The sequence below is a fragment of the Antechinus flavipes genome, chromosome 3, assembly GCF_016432865.1.
Source record: "Antechinus flavipes isolate AdamAnt ecotype Samford, QLD, Australia chromosome 3, AdamAnt_v2, whole genome shotgun sequence".
Classification (NCBI taxonomy): domain Eukaryota; kingdom Metazoa; phylum Chordata; class Mammalia; order Dasyuromorphia; family Dasyuridae; genus Antechinus; species Antechinus flavipes.
This window is the reverse complement of record NC_067400.1, coordinates 623098071-623118512: the sequence shown is the minus strand read 5'-3', so window position 1 is coordinate 623118512 and position 20442 is coordinate 623098071. Positions and strand designations below refer to the sequence as shown.

At 41.8% G+C, this 20442-nt stretch overlaps 1 protein-coding gene across 1 annotated transcript in view; it reads right to left on the bottom strand.

The window, feature by feature from the left end:
- Positions 1–2199: 2199 nt before the first annotated feature.
- LOC127557612 (immunoglobulin superfamily member 1-like) overlaps positions 2200–20442 on the bottom strand; it is a 38140-nt gene continuing 19897 nt past the window's right edge. Inside the window, exons 4-14 of the mRNA XM_051990921.1 lie at positions 9906–10199; positions 8650–8949; positions 8041–8334; positions 7438–7725; positions 6201–6500; positions 5458–5745; positions 4903–5004; positions 4762–4789; positions 4516–4592; positions 4363–4400; positions 2200–4076 (exon numbers count right to left, since the gene is read on the bottom strand). Coding sequence (XP_051846881.1) covers positions 3945–4076; positions 4363–4400; positions 4516–4592; positions 4762–4789; positions 4903–5004; positions 5458–5745; positions 6201–6500; positions 7438–7725; positions 8041–8334; positions 8650–8949; positions 9906–10199 — 2141 coding nt within the window. The 3' untranslated portion in view covers positions 2200–3944. The remainder of the gene's footprint in view (positions 4077–4362; positions 4401–4515; positions 4593–4761; positions 4790–4902; positions 5005–5457; positions 5746–6200; positions 6501–7437; positions 7726–8040; positions 8335–8649; positions 8950–9905; positions 10200–20442) is intronic.

Below are 20442 nucleotides of genomic sequence, written 5' to 3'. Positions count from 1 at the left end.
TCAGCCGGAGCCAGGAATTCAGGTTAGGGGAAAATCATCAGTCTTTATTCTTAGTAGAGGTGAAGAAGGATCGAAGGTGAAGGGGAATAGGAGGTGAAGGGGGATCGGAGGTGAAGGGGGGGTCACGATAGCAATGTGAGCAGCTGTGTTAAGAAGCCAGCCAGCAGTCTCTCTTTCCACTTCCCTCTCCGCCCCATTGCCTCCACCCACCAAAATCATCATTTTCTATACAACACATCAGGACTTGCACAAAGAGTTGGTGGGGGCCATTCTTTCTCCAAGCATATATATTAATAAAGTGTGGTCCAATTACTATTTAGCCTCACGTGCTTGGGACCTCAGTGCATCAACTCGAGCCTCAGCCCATTACAATAAATAAAAGTAAAATCTGTTCTTTGAAACTGCTGAAATATTAGACAAGCTGGTTAAAGAGGAGAAGGTAGAAAATCTCATCAACAAAACATCAAATGAAATAACAGCATGAAATCACTGTGCAGTAGAAGAACTAGAAAGATTATTTCTAAATCTATTATTTGCAGTTATATGTTAAGAAATGTGAGAACAAATAGAAAACAGAAGAATATCCTCAAAATCATAAACAACCTAAATTGGCAGAAGACTCAATGAAGATTTAAAATCATCCAATATCAGAGAAACAAATAGTATAAAATGAGAAGGAACTGCCAAAGCAGTTTTGGGGGAGGAGCTTTCTGGTCTTAAAAGATTCACAGGGAATGTTCCAACTTTATCGATTAATTAGCATACCTACTTCTCAAATTATTCTCAAAATTTGATAAAAAAAATTCCCTATTAGATTCCTTTTATGGGAAACATATAATTTTTGTAACTCAACCAGGGAAATATATAGCATAAGAGAGTATTAAATAATATCATGAATAACATTTAATTTTAAATTTGTTAATAAAAATCTGATGAATGGACTACAGCAATTTCCTGAAGAAGTCATTTGTTGTGTTCAAGTTGAATTTATATCAGGGATGGAATGATAATTCAACAATAAGAAAATAAACAATACGATCCTTTGAGAAACAAATAAAAAATCCAGAATTATATGATATATCTCAATAGATATGAAAAAAAAACCTTGCATAGAGTACAACATTTATGTGTACTAAAAACTCTGCAAAGATTAGCAGGAGTTTTTTTTTTAAATACCATTAAATTTTTATCTGTAACTAAATGCACGTGTCACATACAATGGGGAATCTTTCCCATTAAATATAAAAATTACACATGGATATTTATTCTTCCTATTTTCATTTGATATAGTTGTGGAATTATTACCAATAGAAAGCAGAAAAGACCAAAATTGAAGGCATATGTTTAGGTAAAGAGATTATAACACTATCTACATTTGCTGATAATGTGTTTACTTAAGTCCTGGGGAACCTGCCAAAATATTAAGACAATTTAAGAAAAACTTCATGTTAAAAACTCCCCAAACCTACTACTTTTGTAAGTAATACCCAAACTCAAGAAGCAATAAAAATGGTATCTTTTCAAAAATCTCCAAAGCACATAAAATATCTGGTGATAAACTACCAGTTTTTACATAAAAATGTTTTATAATGAATTCAATTACAATATTCTTGAAAATATAAAATGTAAATATCTGGAGGAATATTCAGTGCTCATAATTAAACAATATTAATATGTGGCAAAACAATGACACTATTTTCTTTTTTTTTTAAATTAGAGCTTTTTATTGACAGAACATATGCATGGGTGATTTTTTACAACATTATCCTTTGCACTCACTTAATCTTTTTGAGTTTTTGCATCTTCAGAATTTCTTTCAGTATACATTTGATACTTCTTAAGCATCTTCCCATAAAATCAATGATATTTTAAAGGAAAAAGAGAAAAAAAGTAATGTATCAAACCCAATCAATATTATGTAGATGCTTGAAAATATGTGCAATGTATCCAACTCATGGAGTTTATCTTTGCAGGGGAGTGGTCTAGGAATATCTGTTCAACTTTTACCTAAGTATTTTTGAACTGGATTAATTGAAAAAAGAAAAAAAAAGATGGTCAAAAGGCAAATCATTGAAGATTAATGCTTTGGTGAGTAATACAGAAGGACAACTAACTTTGGTTGAGAAAATGGGGGGGGTGTCAAAGAAGAAATCAAAGAAGTAATAATTTTACAAAAGAAGGTGATGAAAAGCCATGCCATATTTATTGAGATACAGCTGAAGAAGTCTGCTTGGAAAAAGTCATTTATCTTCAAAGATATCTTAATAAAATAGGAAGGAGAAGAATTAATTAACTGTATATTATCATAAAGGACTAAAAACTTAAGAAATAGACAAATATCAAATAACCACAAAGGAGGAGACATAAAAACTAGAGAAGAAACAAAGAGAAACAAACTAATCTATAGGAATGATAAATAAAACTGATAGCTGATTCTTTGAAGAGAATAAAAAATTGATTAATATTTTTCCTATTCCTTTTCCTTTTCATTTAGTATTTTATTTTCTTACTTACATGTAAAACAATTACAAACATTTATTTTTAAAACCTTGATTTCCAAATTTTTCCTTTCCTCCAAGTTCAACTCTACTTTCCCAAGCCAAACAATTCAATATAGGATACCCATGTGTAGTCATTCAAAACAGTTCCACAGTAATCATGGAACATAGACCAAAGAAGGGAACATAGACCAAAAAAGCCCCTCAAGAAAAGTTAATTAAATAAAAATGTCTGCTTTATTCTATATTCAAACACCACCACTTCTTTCTCTGGGGATGGACGGCAATTTTCATCCTAAGTCCTTCTTTTTGATTTTTCCCTCTCTTTTCCAATACGGGTCTAGAAGTGGTATTTTTAGCTCAAAGGATATGTATGTTTTTGTAGCCTTTTGGGCATAGTTCCAAGTCACTCTATAGAATCATTGAATAGAGTCACAGCTCTGCCAATAGAGCATTAATGTTTTATTTTTGCTACATGCCCTCCACCACTTGTCATTTTCCTATTTTGTCCTATTAGTCAATCTAATAAATATGAGGGAATACCTCAGAATTGTTTTAATTTGCATTTATTTAATAAATAATGACTTAAAGCATCTTTTCATATGATTAAAGATAGCTTAAACTCATCTGAAAATTGTTCATATTTTTAAATCCTTTGTCAATTGAGGAATGGCTTTGAAGTTTATAAATTTGACTCATTTCTTTATATGTTTGAGACATGAGGCCTTTATCAGAGAAACTTGCTTCAAAAAATTTTTTTTCACAATTATTTTAGAAAACAGTATTTGACTCCAATTTGGATCCTATTTTACTCTGTTCTCTGTTTTCTTTCTTCAGATAATCTGATGGAAGAATTTTTTTGAATCTAATTCTCCAATCTGCCCTTCTTTCTATTACTCCCTTTTCTTCTCTTATCCCCTTCTCCAGTTTCCTGTAGGATAAGATAGAATTTAAACCCAATTGTGTGTGTATGTTATTTTCTCTTTGACCCAGTACTGATGATAGTGAGGTCATTCCCATGTAGGCACCACTTTCTACGCCACTATAAAAGCTTTTTATTCTCTCTTTTATCCAACATTGACCACAAAGCAAAGTGTTCACGATAGTTACAGGAGGAGAAAATAGTAATAGTGATAATACTTATTATTATTATTACTTTTACTAGCCACAATGAACAAAAATAAAATCCACTGTCTTTCCTGCTGTTTCAGCATTTCAATAAGGTGTTTCTTAAAACTTTAAGTTTCAGATTCTATTCTCAGCCACCTTTAGACTGATGCACTGGGTTTGCCCAAGTTTATGCCCAGGAGATATTCTTAATAGTTATCATGGCTCCTCCGTAATGGGAATGTGGGAAAGCTACATTAGGGAACAGATAAAATAAGGATGAGGGAGAGGAGACGAGCAGAAGTGGAGAATTCCTTCACAAACAAGGTGCCCAAACTCTCAGTCTAAATATAAACTGGCATAGAGCGTGTCTTCTGTGGGAGATTTTTTGGAGTTAGTTTTCTTCTTATTCAAGGTTTTTATGTTCAGCTGAGTGTATGTCACTCCCTGAGGTTCTTCAGCAATGGAGACCTGAAGGAGAAAGGATGAGGGAGAAAACAGTGATAATTTTGCAGTTCTTAATTTATTAATGTCATTAAAGTTTTGATGGCTCATCTGGTAAAAGCTATAGATGCTTTCTTATTTTCATACTTTTAGATACATGGAATGTACTTCAAAGAATTATGAAGGAAATAAATGATATGGAACTACTGTTGTCAAAGTATTATATAAATATTCCTAATAATTTAAGAGATTCTCATTTTAGAGGCATTGTACCGGAGGAGGAGAAGAACTCAGGAAGAGGGAATTAACTCACCTGTAGTTCCCTTGGTCGGTCCACAGCCACTTCTGTATCTGAGATAGAGGGAAGATTCCATCATTCCTAATCTCCCAGGACCAGTGTTCCCTTCTATCATTTCTCTTCTCCCCTCATGCTAGGACTGTGCCTCTTCCTGACCAGATTACTTACATGGGCTTTCCTCTCTGGGTGCCTCAGGATGATGAGGCAGGCAGGTCCTCCAAGGAAGGCAAGAGCAACAAAAACAGCTACAATAGGGAGAAAGGCAAGAAATAGCATAAGGAGATGGAATTCACTCTGGGAGGTTCTGTCAGCTTTCTCTTCTCACCAGAATCTCTTTCCAGTTTAGAGAGTTCATGTTGTAACATGAGAAGGAAGGAACAGGAAGCAATGGGAAGAAGAGCTGGGTCTCCTTACCTCTGAGGACTGTATCCTTGCAAAGACCCTGGTGAGAGAGACATGGGAAGAAAAGAAGTAAAGTCAGGGAAGACATCAGAGGAAGAAAAAGAGATCTGGTCCTTAGCCATTTCTGTTTTCTCCTCTATTCCCCAAACTCACCCATAGGAATGGATCCATGGCGGAGGAATGCAAACAGGAGAAGGCAGAGGAGGAGGAGAAAAGAAACACAGCTGAGGAGGATGATGAGGTTGTTACTGGAATCTGAACATGGATTTGGGTGGAGAGAAGAGTCACCATACATAATTTTGCTAAGGATGCTCACCCTTCCCACACAATCATCACTGACTTTTTTTCTTTTAATCCCTCCACAGCCTCCCATCATCACGAGCATTCAACACTTTGGCACAAATCCTGTTTAGAGAGGGTTTATCTCTTCGAATCAGAGTGAGATAAACAGAAGCCAGAATAAAAATGTGTGTGTGTGTGTGTGTGTGTGTGTGTGTGTGTGTGTGTGTGTGAAAAGGAATAGGGAAGAAAGCCTTATGTCTCAGCTCACATACTGGGTTTCCATTGGCTTGGAAATGTGGACAATGTCAATGTCTCTGCAGACCTTATCCTGTATCTCTGGGTCAGAACTGAGGCCATGCTTTCCTTTCTTTGTAGGGACTCAGCAATGGAGTGCTTATTGACATCTTCCCATCATCCTGCTCTCACCTTTCACTAGAAGCTCCAGGGCATCACTAGGCTGCTTCCAGAGACTTTCATTGATGCCCAGATGATAGCTGCAGCTGTATTTGCCAGAGTCCTTGGGGGTCACACGAGTCAAGAGGAACTGACCCCGATCTTCATGGGCTCCCTTGTTGTGCAGGATTTCTTCAACTCCCTCCTTGTACAGAACAAATTTAGTAGCCCATGAAGGTCCCCAGCAAAGGAAGGTCACATTGGTTCCTGAGACCACCTCTAGTCCTGGTGAGGCTGAGAGGGAAGGCTTGGGGAGCTCATCTGGAAGCACAAAGAGAGAGCACAGATGCTGAACTTCCCTCCCACCCCCCATAGTTGTGATGAGGGAGTATGGAAGGAGAGCAAGACTGTAGAAGTCTCTGAAGAATTCCCAATCTGAGGAATTCTTGCTTCCATTGATTCTGATCATTCCTTGCCTTAAGTCTGTTTTCCTGAACAGCCAGAGATGTTAAACCTTAGGTGTTCTTTGGGGCTATTTAGGAATAAAAAGGTAATTTCTCCTTTCATATTTGTTCTCTGAGAGTGTTGCAGTACCTGAGCAGGTCCATTTTCCCACCTTTTCTCTGCTTTCTAAGAGACACCCATTTTTGTTTGAAATCCCTACTTCATGATGACAAAATGAGCCCCAAATATGTCTTCACAGAATTTCTTGGCTATCTCTCAATCCTACCTCCCATCCCTCTATTTTATGCCCTGGGAACACAAATAACTTTTACCTGTCACCCAGATCTCTAGGGCATCACTGGGCTCAGAGACCTGGTATGGAGACGTCCTACTATAGTAGACACAGGTGTAGTTGCCAACATCCTGGGCCCTCACAGACAGGAGGGGGAAGTCAGCTGAAGTCCCAGCTGGGCTCTGGCTCTGCAGGGGTTGAGGGCTGCCCACCTTCAGCAGAGTGAATGTCGCTCTCCAGAGTGCTGACCGAGGGGGCTGCCTGCACTGGAGAGTCACATGCTTCCCAGGCTCCACCACCAGGCCTGGGAGGGCTGAGAGAGAAGGCTTGGGCAGAGATCCTGAGAGGGGAACAAGGTGGTGTTGGGGAAGAGGCTGGAGATCAGGACACCAAAGTCAAGTCCCTGCCCTGCCTCCCAGTCCCCATGTTGCCATAGTTCATTCACTGTGCCTGTCTGAGTCTCAGTCTGGTTTTCAGTTGTTTTTCAATCATGTCCAATTGTTAGGACCCCATTTAAAGTTTTCTCGGCAAAGATATTGGAGAAAAAGCTTTGCCATTTCCCCAACTCATGTTGCAGATGAGGAAACTGAGACCAACAGAGTGAAATGATGTGTTCTGGGTCACACAGGTACTAATGGCATGGAGGTCAGATTTGAATATAGGAAGATGAGTCTTCCAATCTCCCACCCAGCTTCTATCCCTGAGCCATGACCTTCATTTAAGTCTTTTGTACAGATATCTAGCTGGAGCTTGCCAGGGATCTGAGGAGCCTGTGAAACTGGAGGGAACTCACCCGGCCTGTGATCTCATGCATCTGATGCCTCCTGACAGGGAACATCATGGCCCTTCCCTCCTTCTCGGGGCTATCACAGACAGCCCCAGAGCTCAGCCCAAATTCTGACCTCAGATCAGTGTCCGGGTGGGAGAAAGCAAAGACCTGTCTCTGGTCTCTGTCCCTCACTCGTTTTGTGATCTTGGACAAATCCTTTTCTCCCTCAGGACCTCATTTGCTCATTAGTAATGGGAGGATTTTTCCTCAAGAGCCTCTAAGACCCTTTAAGTTCTGGATTTTGTGAGTGTTCCCCTAAACCCCAACTCTGGTACCATCTTTAGCTTTTCCTGAATATTTTAGTTCACAACAGGCATATTCCAAGACCCCTGAGTCAGCTTGCCCCAGGGCAGAGCTGGCTGTGTAGGGACCGTGGCTTTGTCCCAGTGTCACCCCTGTTTGGGCAGAGAACAGGAGGATCATAGTCAGGGGCCCCCACACCCCTCACCTGGCACCACCAGCTCCAGGGCATCACTGGATGCTGTCCCAGAGACTGTCCTGTAAGCACACCTGTAGCTCCCAGTGTCCTCAGGCCTCACAGAGGAGAGGGAGAAGTCAGTCCAGAGATCTTCTGTGGGCTGCTGTTGTAAGGGTTTCTGGGTCCCAGACTTCAAGAGAGTGAAAGTCACCTCTTGAAGAGAATATAGCCTGGGCCTGGAGCACCACAGAGTGATGTTGGTTCTTGGGGTCACCACAAGGTCAGCGTGGGTCCACAGAGTGGGCTTGGCGAGTGGTCCTGAGGAGAAGAGAGTGACAGAGGTCAAGATGAGATGTCATTTCTAGGCCTCCTCCCTTCACCCCCCATTGAAGGGTGTGGCTGAAATTTTGCCCTGGTTTTCACTTTCTAGTCTGGAGCCTGTTTGAGCTGGGAACACCTTTATTTTCTTGAGGCCCCAAGCTGAGTCTATATAGAACCAGAGAAGGTTCTAGGGTCTCTCCTCCCTTAAATCATCCCTTCAATTATCTCTGGATTTTATGGTGTCCCCATTGCTCTGTGAGCCCTCCTATGTGGGGATGGAATTGGAGAATTAGGGGGTTTTCATGTAGTCACCCAACACAGTCAGCTCCAGGGCATGGCTGGACTCTGATTCTGTCCCAGAGACTGTCCTGTAAGCACACCTGTAGCTCCCAGTGTCCTCAGGGCTCAGAGAGGAGAGGGAGAAGTCAGTCCAGAGATCTTCTGTGGGCTGCTGTTGCAAGGGTTCCTGGGTCCCAGACTTCCACAGAGTGAAAGTCACCTCTTGAAGAGAAGATAGCCTGGGCCTGGAGCACCACAGAATGATGTTGGTCCTTGGGGTCACCACAAGGTCAGTGTGGGTCCACAGAGTGGGCTTGGCGAGTGGTCCTGAGGAGAAGAGAGTGACAGAGGTCAAGATGAGATGTCATTTCTAGGCCTCCTCCCTTCACCCCCCATTGAAGGGTGTGGCTGAAATTTTGCCCCGGTTTTCACTTTCTGGTCTGGAGCCTGTTTGAGCTGGGAACACCTTTATTTTCTTGAGACCCCAAGCTGAGTCTATATAGAACCAGAGAAGGTTCTAGGGTCTCCTCTCCCCCAAACTATCCCTTCAATTACCCCTGGATTTTATGCTGTCCCCATAGCTCTGTGGGCCCTCCTATGTGGGGATGGAATTGGAGAATTAGGGGGTTTTCATGTAGTCACCCAACACAGTCAGCTCCAGGGCATCACTGGGCTCAGAGACCTGGTATGGAGACGTCCTACTATAGTAGACACAGGTGTAGTTGCCAACATCCTGGGCCCTCACAGACAGGAGGGGGAAGTCAGCTGAAGTCCCAGCTGGGCTCTGGCTCTGCAGGGGTTGAGGGCTGCCCACCTTCAGCAGAGTGAATGTCGCTCTCCAGAGTGCTGACCGAGGGGGCTGCCTGCACTGGAGAGTCACATGCTTCCCAGGCTCCACCACCAGGCCTGGGAGGGCTGAGAGAGAAGGCTTGGGCAGAGATCCTGAGAGGGGAACAAGGTGGTGTTGGGGAAGAGGCTGGAGATCAGGACACCAAAGTCAAGTCCCTGCCATGCCTCCCAGTCCCCATGTTGCCATAGTTCATTCACTGTGCCTGTCTGAGTCTCATTCTGGTTTTCAGTTGTTTTTCAATCACGTCCAATGGTTAGGACCCCATTTAAAGTTTTCTCGGCAAAGATATTGGAGAAAAAGCTTTGCCAGTTCTCTAACTCATGTTGCAGATGAGGAAACTGAGACCAACAGAGTGAAATGATGTGTTCTGGGTCACACAGGTACTAATGGCATGGAGGTCAGATTTGAATATAGGAAGATGAGTCTTCCAATCTCCCACCCAGCTTCTATCCCTGACCCATGACCTTCATTTAAGTCTTTTGTACAGATATCTAGCTGGAGCTTGCCAGGGATGTGAGGAGCCTGTGAAACTGGAGGGAACTCACCTGGCCTGTGATCTCATGCATCTGATGCCTCCTGACAGGGAAGATCATGGCCCTTCCCTCCTTCTCGGGGCTATCACAGACAGCCCCAGAGCTCAGCCTAAATTCCGACCTCAGATCAGGGTCCAGGTGGGAGAAAGCAAAGACCTATCTCTGGTCTCTGTCTCTCACTCGTTTTGTGATCTTGGACAAATCCTTTTCTCCCTCAGGACCTCATTTGCTCATTAGTAATGAGAGGATTTTTCCTCAAGAGCCTCTAAGACCCTTTAAGTTCTGGATTTTGTGACTGTTCCCCTAAACCCCAACTCTGGTACCATCTTTAGCTTTTCCTGAATATTTTAGTTCACAACAGGCATATCTCATGTCTTCCAAGACCCCTGAGTCAGCTTGCCCCAGGGCAGAGCTGGCTGTGTAGGGACCGTGGCTTTGTCCCAGTGTCACCCCTGTTTGGGCAGAGAGCAGGGGGATCATAGTCAGAATTATTCTGGGGCCCCCACACCCCTCACCTGGCACCACCAGCTCCACAGCATCACTGGACTCTGATTCTGTCCCAGAGACTGTCCTGTAAGCACACCTGTAGCTCCCAGTGTCCTCAGGGCTCAGAGAGGAGAGGGAGAAGTCAGTCCAGAGATCTGCTGTGGGCTGCTGTTGTAAGGGTTCCTGGGTCCCAGACTTCCACAGAGTGAAAGTCACCTCTTGAAGAGAAGATAGCCTGGGCCTGGAGCACCACAGAATGATGTTGGTCCTTGGGGTCACCACAAGGTCAGTGTGGGTCCACAGAGTGGGCTTGGGGAGTGGTCCTGAGGAGAAGAGAGTGACAGAGGTCAAGATGAGATGTCATTTCTAGGCCTCCTCCCTTCACCCCCCATTGAAGGGTATGGTTGAAATTTTGCCCTGGTTTTCACTTTCTAGTCTGGAGCCTGTTTGAGCTGGGAACACCTTTATTTTCTTGAGGCCCCAAGCTGAGTCTATATAGAACCAGAGAAGGTTCTAGGGTTTCCTCTCCCCCAAACTATCCCTTCAATTACCCCTGGATTTTATGCTGTCCCCCTAGCTCTGTGGGCCCTCCTATGTGGGGATGGAATTGGAGAATTAGGGGGTTTTCATGTAGTCACCCAACACAGTCAGCTCCAGGGCATCACTGGACTCTGATTCTGTCCCAGAGACTGTCCTGTAAGCACACCTGTAGCTCCCAGTGTCCTCAGGGCTCAGAGAGGAGAGGGAGAAGTCAGTCCAGAGATCTGCTGTGGGCTGCTGTTGTAAGGGTTCCTGGGTCCCAGACTTCCACAGAGTGAAAGTCACCTCTTGAAGAGAAGATAGCCTGGGCCTGGAGCACCACAGAGTGATGTTGGTCCTTGGGGTCACCACAAGGTCAGCGTGGGTCCACAGAGTGGGCTTGGGGAGTGGTCCTGAGGAGAAGAGGGTGACAGAGGTCAAGATGAGATGTCATTTCTAGGCCTCCTCCCTTCACCCCCCATTGAAGGGTGTGGCTGAAATTTTGCCCCGGTTTTCACTTTCTGGTCTGGAGCCTGTTTGAGCTGGGAACACCTTTATTTTCTTGAGACCCCAAGCTGAGTCTATATAGAACCAGAGAAGGTTCTAGGGTTTCCTCTCCCCCAAACTATCCCTTCAATTACCCCTGGATTTTATGCTGTCCCCATAGCTCTGTGGGCCCTCCTACGTGGGGATGGAATTGGAGAATTAGGGGGTTTTCATGTAGTCACCCAACACAGTCAGCTCCAGGGCATCACTGGGCTCAGAGACCTGGTATGGAGACGTCCTACTATAGTAGACACAGGTGTAGTTGCCAACATCCTGGGCCCTCACAGACAGGAGGGGGAAGTCAGCTGAAGTCCCAGCTGGGCTCTGGCTCTGCAGGGGTTGAGGGCTGCCCACCTTCAGCAGAGTGAATGTCGCTCTCCAGAGTGCTGACCGAGGGGGCTGCCTGCACTGGAGAGTCACATGCTTCCCAGGCTCCACCACCAGGCCTGGGAGGGCTGAGAGAGAAGGCTTGGGCAGAGATCCTGAGAGGGGAACAAGGTGGTGTTGGGGAAGAGGCTGGAGATCAGGACACCAAAGTCAAGTCCCTGCCATGCCTCCCAGTCCCCATGTTGCCATAGTTCATTCACTGTGCCTGTCTGAGTCTCATTCTGGTTTTCAGTTGTTTTTCAATCACGTCCAATGGTTAGGACCCCATTTAAAGTTTTCTCGGCAAAGATATTGGAGAAAAAGCTTTGCCAGTTCTCTAACTCATGTTGCAGATGAGGAAACTGAGACCAACAGAGTGAAATGATGTGTTCTGGGTCACACAGGTACTAATGGCATGGAGGTCAGATTTGAATATAGGAAGATGAGTCTTCCAATCTCCCACCCAGCTTCTATCCCTGACCCATGACCTTCATTTAAGTCTTTTGTACAGATATCTAGCTGGAGCTTGCCAGGGATGTGAGGAGCCTGTGAAACTGGAGGGAACTCACCTGGCCTGTGATCTCATGCATCTGATGCCTCCTGACAGGGAAGATCATGGCCCTTCCCTCCTTCTCGGGGCTATCACAGACAGCCCCAGAGCTCAGCCTAAATTCCGACCTCAGATCAGGGTCCAGGTGGGAGAAAGCAAAGACCTATCTCTGGTCTCTGTCTCTCACTCGTTTTGTGATCTTGGACAAATCCTTTTCTCCCTCAGGACCTCATTTGCTCATTAGTAATGAGAGGATTTTTCCTCAAGAGCCTCTAAGACCCTTTAAGTTCTGGATTTTGTGACTGTTCCCCTAAACCCCAACTCTGGTACCATCTTTAGCTTTTCCTGAATATTTTAGTTCACAACAGGCATATCTCATGTCTTCCAAGACCCCTGAGTCAGCTTGCCCCAGGGCAGAGCTGGCTGTGTAGGGACCGTGGCTTTGTCCCAGTGTCACCCCTGTTTGGGCAGAGAGCAGGGGGATCATAGTCAGAATTATTCTGGGGCCCCCACACCCCTCACCTGGCACCACCACCAGGGCCAGGGGGTCACTGAGCTCTGACCACAAGGTCCCCTGCCCAGAGCGGCACCTGTAGCTTCTCGCATCATTGAAGTCATCCACCCTCCTGAGCACAAAGTCTGCCTGTGACCATGAGTCATTTCTCTCCTCTCTGAGCTCTCCATCCATCCAGAGCTGGAATCTGTCACTCCCTGGTCGGCCCTGGCACCGGAGGGTCACATTTGCTTCTTTATGGACCACAGGACTTGGGTCAGCCCAAAGGAAGGGCCTGGGAAGAGTGCCTGTGAAGGATGAAGGTTCCAGATTTCTTGGGATTTCTTTTTGCCCATAAATCTTTCACCTCTTGCCTCTGAAGCTTCTACCCCGTGAGTAAATTCCTGAGTTATTTTCGGACAAAACATGAAAAAAAAACAGTGGGATGTTGGGGGCAGGACTCACCCATTTGTGTCCTAGCTTCCCAGTGTAGGCACAGTCCTGTAAGAGAAACTCCGGTCACCGATGGTTCCCTCCATTCCACTCTGACTCTATCCCCGGCTCTTGTAAAGCCTCTGAACTTCTAATTCTGCCTTGGTCAGACTATGAAGGAAGAGCCATTTGAACAGAAAGTGGGTCCTGCTTCACTCCCAGTGCTTCTGGGTCCTCTTTAGGTTATCTCCCTGTCTGTCAGGTCAACCGCCCAGGGTCTTTTCACAATATCCCTCCCTGCCCAGGTTTGACCCTGGAGACTCACCAATAGAGATCAGGAAAGTCACTGTGGAGTCCATGTGGAGCTTTGTTCTGGGGTATGTAGCCTAAACTGTGCAGAGCGGAAAAGGTAGGTCAAATAGAGGCTGGCCCAGGATGTGGTAGCCGGTCCTGCTGCCTCACGCCCCCTTAACCCAGGTCCCACAGTTTCCGCTCTTATACTGATGAAAGGGACCATGGTCCTTCAAGGCTGAGTTCTGAGGGGATCAGGGTGGCTTATGGTAAATGGAGCCTGGCAAGGACTTGGGAAATGGATTAAAGATAACTGAAGTGGGTATGGGGTCTCCACAAACGCCTTGCTGTTCCATGAAAGGACCAGCATCCCCTTTAAGTAGCCTCTCCCTGAAATCACCAAGATTGGGCACAAAGGCTTAACACCACAGCCCCAGCACCTGACCTCAGCCCCGTGGCTCAGATGGAGGGTGAGCACATGTTCCATGCATGGTATGTCTTTTGTCTCTGTGTCATTTCCTGCTTTCTTGGTGTGAACGTTGTCATCCACAACACAAGCACAATAACAAAGCAATAACGATGGATATCATTTCTATAGTACTTTCATTTGGGCAAATGTTTTACAAATATATTCTTAACATATTTGAACAGCCTAGAATGCAGAATCTATGTTGTCCCCATTTGACAGATGAGAAAACTGAGGCACAGAGTTAATTTTTTGGTCTCAGCTCACACAGCTTATAACTATATAAGTGAAGTTTTGAACTCAGCCTTTTCTGATTTTCAGTAAGTTAAAATCATAAATCAAGCAAATAATGTAGGAATCTGTTGCCCTTTATTTCCATGTATATAAATGGCTCAGTGACTGCACCTCCTGTAGGATACCACAGTGGGCACACTTTTCAGTCAAGGATTGGCCAGCCTTAGTCTTGGCTGCTCCGATTGCTCTATAGTCAGCCATTGCACATACCCTGACAATAGAGCCTTGACCAGGACATCTCCGGAGTCAGTCAGGATATCACTGACTATTCTGGCTTGCCTTGCCCATCGTTACTCAATAGTGTTCTGGCTCAGCATTCCATTAGATCGGGCGCATCCCACCTAGACAAGACCCAGATCAAACTCAATGACCAGGTTGCAATTTGTCATCTCCCCTTTGGAGATGCTGGGAATGCATTGAGAAAGGACACTCCTTTATGGAGGTTATACTTTACTGGTGAGCACAAAACTATGTTTCCGAATGAGCTTCTATGCCCTATGATTTTGCAGGTTAATGCACTACTTTCATTTAAACATGTGCAATTCTTCAGTACACGTTTCTACAAGTATCATGAAAAATGATAAGTAAAATCAGATAAAAAGGGAACAATGTGAGAAAATTAAATACTAGCAAATAGCAAAAAGTGAAAATGCCATGTGATCCACACTTAGTCCCCTCAGTCATCTCTCCAGTTGCAGATGTCTCTCTCCATCTGAAGACCATTGGAACTGGCCTGAATCACTTTGCTGTTGAAGGAAGCCATGTCCATCAGAATTGTCATCGTATACTTTTTTTACTGTATATAACATTCTCTTGGCTCTACTTACTTCATTTGACATCGATTCATGTAAGTCTTCCCTGGCCTTTCTGAAATTATCCTGCTGATCAGTTTTTATAGAACAATAATATCCCACAACATTTCTATACCATATTCAAAAATGATTCCCATTTGTTAATTTTGTAGGAATAGGTTCTGAGGATGAGGCAAAGGGAACTGATAAAAAGTGGAGTTCATTCCAGCAGATTAAGGTAAAATAACTGAAGATACCTAATTCTGTATTTATATTTGGAATACTTAAAATTATACTTGTGTAAAATAGTAAAATAAATGGAGGAAAATAGAAATCTAGCCCTCAGAATTTTAAATGGAAAGATAGTAAAAATTTAAGAAAATTAAAAAAAGAGTGACAGATCGGATAAGCAAACGAGCACACACAATTTGTTCCTTAGAAGAAAACATATTAAAAACACAGCCTCATCTTCTGCTTTCCTAGGATGAATAACATAAAAAAAGAACAACAGCAATGACAACAACAATGACTATCATTTATACAGCACTTTTCATTTTGTATAGCTCTTTACACGTATCATGTAATTGTCACAAAAAATAGAAGAAAAGTTCTATATCATCTCCAGAGGTGAAATTAGTTGCCTAGATTCACAGAGCTAATAAATGTCCAAGGTAAAATATGAACTCATGTCTTTCTGACTCTAAATTAGTTGAAGTCATGAATCTGTCACCAAATATTGTAGAATTTTTTGTATTTCACTTCTAGGTATTTAAAGGCCTCAGTTACAGCATCTCCTGTAAAATACTACAATGCAGCACCTTTTAACCCTGGAAGGGCCAGCCACAGTAGACAGCAATTGACCTCTCTGTTGGTGTTTCCATCAGCCATTGTACCTATCCTGAATGTTTTCTCTTGACAAAGTTGTCTTGAGAGTCCTTCGAGCCAACATATAATTGAGCTGGGATTCCTATATATTATGATTTAACACTTTTCTGCCTAAAATTCTCCCTAGATAATTCCCAGGTCATCTTTATGACAATTTATTAATTCAGGTGCTGTGAATGTAAAGACAAGAGAGACAGAATTGTCCTTATGGAGCTTATGCTGTCTTGATGAGGGTAAAAATATATTGAAGTATACTTGTCAGTACAAGGTATTTATGCAGAATGATTTTGGGGTGGAAGATAGAGCTTCCTTGAATGGAAGCTTGTTAATAACCAAAGTGGGATTCCCAAAGGCATAAAGTGAGATTTGGGGAATGTGGGCTGGATATAAGAGGGACTGAATTTGAAATAGATGGATATAGTAAGAGAGAGTCTGCTTCTCAGCAAGATAGCTCTTTCCTGGTAGCCTTGGGCTTACAATTCTGAGTGGAGACACTGGAAAGTAGTAACTAATTAGCCCTTTATTTCTGTAAAAATGTGATTGACTTAATTTTCATTCTTGTTGGAAGGAAAAGGGCGGTGACACATGATTGAAGTTGCTGATCCTCTCTGGTGCATGAGCAGTGATGAACATTTGTGAGGCATCCAACGTTGGCTACGCTTTATGGAACTCCTTTGGCTAGAAAGTCAGAAAGATGCTAAAGGAGCTTCCAGTTTTCCAAGTAAAACTTGTACATAGATGGATGTTTAGGTCAAATAAGTATAAAACAGGATCACATGAAGGGGGTAGATATAAACTAGTGTGAAAGACATAGATAGCCCTAGTGTCTGAGGATGTGGAAATATTTTATACGGATATGGTATGTGAGTAGTTTCTATAATGAGTAGAGAGAACCTTTGAGGTAAAGGTCAGGGGAAGTGCATTGCAGAATTGACACACAGTGCAAACAATTATATATCTCTTTACAGACATAAGCATATTTATGTAGTCAAACATGTATTTTTTTCCATTTAATGATTTGGTAATTTTAGGGAATGGAAAGTTTGAGCTATAAACAATATGGTGAGACAGCAAGCCCATACGCGCCTGAAATCCCCCTTCATATTTAGAGAAGTGATGCTAAAGTTACAGGTTCTGAGAACACTGTTGAAAATGCTATCGCCTCTTAGATATAGGAACTTCAGCAGAGCTACAAAGAACGATCTGTGCAGGAGCTTCAGTATGAACTGGCCCTCCACACTTTTCTTTTTTTTTTTTTTAGATTGATGAAAGAGGTTTATTATTGGGTTTGGAAGCAAGGTTAAAGCATATTTAAGCAAATAGGTGAAGGTAGAGATAAGCAGGGCACAATGGACAGAGAGTCCTGACATGGCTAGCATGTTTGGGACCTCTGCCTCATGTTTGGGATCTCTGCCGCATGTTTGGGACCTCTGCCACATGGTTGGGACCTCTGTCTATACTTTACACTGAATGATTTCCATCCTGGAGATGAAGTCTACCTGCATTAAGAATTTTTAGTGAATCAGTGGATTTCAGCCAGCCTAGGAAGATCTCTTCCAAGTGTTCTGACCACTTCTGCTGCAACTAAGATCAAGAAAAAGACATTTGGACAAATGGAAAAACCTGCTCCTTTTATAGATCACAATGCATTAGGTCATTTTATTTTTGTTGTTTTATTTTTATTATGTTTATATTTTATTTTATTTGTTATTTTATTTTTGTCCTCGTCATTTTTACTTCTGATAATTCTTCCCTGTTTTTCATTCTTCCCAGGACACTGACGAAGCAATAAACACTCATCTTTCTGGTAAACTCATATATATAAGAAGATGAATGCTTTTTTCTCTACCACTTGCTTTATCTTTCACATTTGAGTCTGTTTAATTGTGACAAATGGTATTGGTAACCTTTGTTAATATTGTTTTGATTCTGGTATTTTTTGTTATTCTTGGGAGGACTTGAAGATGGAGGACCTGGAAAGTAATTTCCTTCCTTCATCGGATTTTTCTGGTTGAGGATTTTGTCACACATGGCAGAATGGTTTCCTTTTACTTTGTAACTATTTGTTATACCTTTCATTATATGCCTGAGAACCATCATTATCACATGTTCTAAATCTGGACTTTCTTGTTATTGCTTAGTTTCACTATTATCCATTGTACTTTCCTTCCCCATTTACTTTCATGAATACTGGAAAAGAGTCAGTGCTATTATTAAAATGCATGGTGAAACAGGCAGACATTACATCACTTGAAGTTATTGAACCTTATGGGTATTGGGTATGTCATCATTTATACCAAGGAGTGACCTAATAACTTATGGGATGTTGTATCCATCACAGAGAATAATACTCTGCGCTTCTCTCACCTTTTCTTTTATATAATCTCCAGACTATGACCCCTGTAATACCTTTGATTATGGTAAAGTATGTGATTAGATCCACAGCATTGCAATGCGTAGTATAACTAAGGGAAACCTCTTCATTATGTTAGACCTGGTTTCTACAACAATTATATAGAACAAGAGCACAAGTATGTTACCTTTGAAATAAGTTAGATAAAGTTTTTTTTATTTGAAGGAAAGATTAGAAGTTTTCAAAGTTTAGAATTGGAGAGAATAAACTTTGGTCAATTTGGGAACAGTACAAGAAGGTGTTGGAGTGCTCTATTCACAAAATGGAAAGAACTAGATTAATTACATGCCTACATATTTATAAAATGTACACGGTTTATAAAATATAGTTTCCCATGGTGCAATAACAGAATAACAAGTTGGAAGAGAATACATAAAATAACACACCACAAACTCAGTGTTCATTAGATAAAATCTGATTGGTTCTCTTGATTTCCACACTGAATCAACTCCATTTGAGGCATGTTTTTCTTTTTATCTCATTAATTTTAAATTTTGATTAAGGGGAATTAATATCACTCTGGCCTAGTTCCAGTTAATCACTTCTCTATAAACCAAATCAATAGGATTTCTCATATCTAGAGAATCAGAATAAGAATGGTGTAACAAGACCAGTAGCTGTCATTTTCTCACACAACATAGGGCAGAACATGAGCACAAGTATGTTTCCTTAGCAAGCTACCTGGCCTAGCTAGATTATGTCAACATCTCAACTGTTTTGCTGGACCAAATTCAGCTCCCACCAATCTTCCATGGAGTCTAGTAGCCCTGAGTCTTTTTTTCATCTATGGAGATAAGAACTATGTTCCCTTCCCCATAATGGTACAGGAGTCCTCAAACTATGGCCCACAGGCCAGATGTAGCAGCTGAGGATATTTAACCCCCTCCCCAGGGCTATGAAGTTTCTTTAGTTAAAGGCCCACAAAACAAAGTTTTTGTTTTTACTATAGTCCGGCCCTCCACCAGTCTGAGGGACAGTGAACTGGCCCTCTACTTAAAAAGTTTGAGGACCTCTGAATATGTAGGATTGTTTTATTAACCAGTCAGGGGAAATGATGATGAGTCTTTGTGAAATTCAACTTATTATAATAGAGACACCACTATCTGACCCAAAATACCCTTGGTAGAATCCCCCCTCTTGTTTAACTTAGTCTCACTGAAATGAGTTATTCCCCAACCTAGGCACACCGGCTGTTCTTGCTTTATGTATGATTTTTACTTCTGTGTTATGCATTTACTATTGCCCTAAGTTGTGGGAGAAAATGAAACTACTGGTCTTATTACACAATTCGTATTCTGATTCTCTAGATATGAGAAATCCTATTGATTTGCTTTATTGTTAAATGATTAACTGGAACTAGGCCAGAGTTATATCAATTCCCCTTAATCAAAATTAAGCATTAATGAGATAAAATGAAAACCATGGCCCAAATGGAGTCTATTCGGTATGGAAATCAAGAGAAACAATCAGATTTTATCTAATGAAATCTGACTTTGTGTTGTGCTATTATATGTATTCTTCTCCAACTGTTATTCTGTTATTCCACTATGGGAAACTATATTGTATAAACCATGTCCATTTTATATATGCTAGTGCATGCAGTTAATCAAGATCTTTCCATTTTATGAATAGATGACCTCAAAACCTTCCTGTACTGTTGCTAAATTGACCAACATTCATTCTCTCTATTTCTCAACTTAGAAAATCCCCAATCCTTTTTTTAAAAACCAGATTACCTAATTTTTTTCAAAGTAGAAGTAGGCATTTATTCTTTATATGTTATAAATGGGGATGAAAAATTGATAACATTACTTCTCAGTGCTAATAGGAAGATACTCTATTTTCAATTTTTCCCCACAATTTAAATCAACATGCAGTTTGTACTCAATCAAATAACATTTTGATGAAAGAAGTACTTCTTTTCTGTTACAATGACATCAACTATATGAAGGTTCAAAACTTTTTACTAAAATTAGGATTTCATAATTCACATCAAATTTGACATCTATAAAATAAACAAGGTATTTAAATTATCACAATCCAGTAGATTACCAAATTTTATATCCTGTTTTGTATCCTGGTTAATTGAGTTTTTATCATTATAATTATGTAGGAGTACAGCTCAGTGAATAGAATGAGTGTGGATATGAAATGAAGATGTACGAGCCAGGTGGGATTTGTCTAATCAATCTGTCTAGTGATCTGCGATCCAGAGATTATATACTCTTTAAATTAGTGTTGCATTAACACCAGATGTCTCCAGATGGCAGTGTATACAGCAGCATTGTGTACATCCCAGGGTTAACATATATAGCACACTTGGACATTTCAGTTTGATATTAACTTTAAACAGTCATTAGCAGTAATATTACCAGAGTCATAAATGGCAGTGACAAGCAGTAACATTGTTACTGCTTATAACTCATAACAGAGTTATAAATAATATAGTTCGTGATGCCCTATATTGTCACATGCATTCTTCACCAAGATTATCTTAAATTTACCTCGAGCATGTCTTTC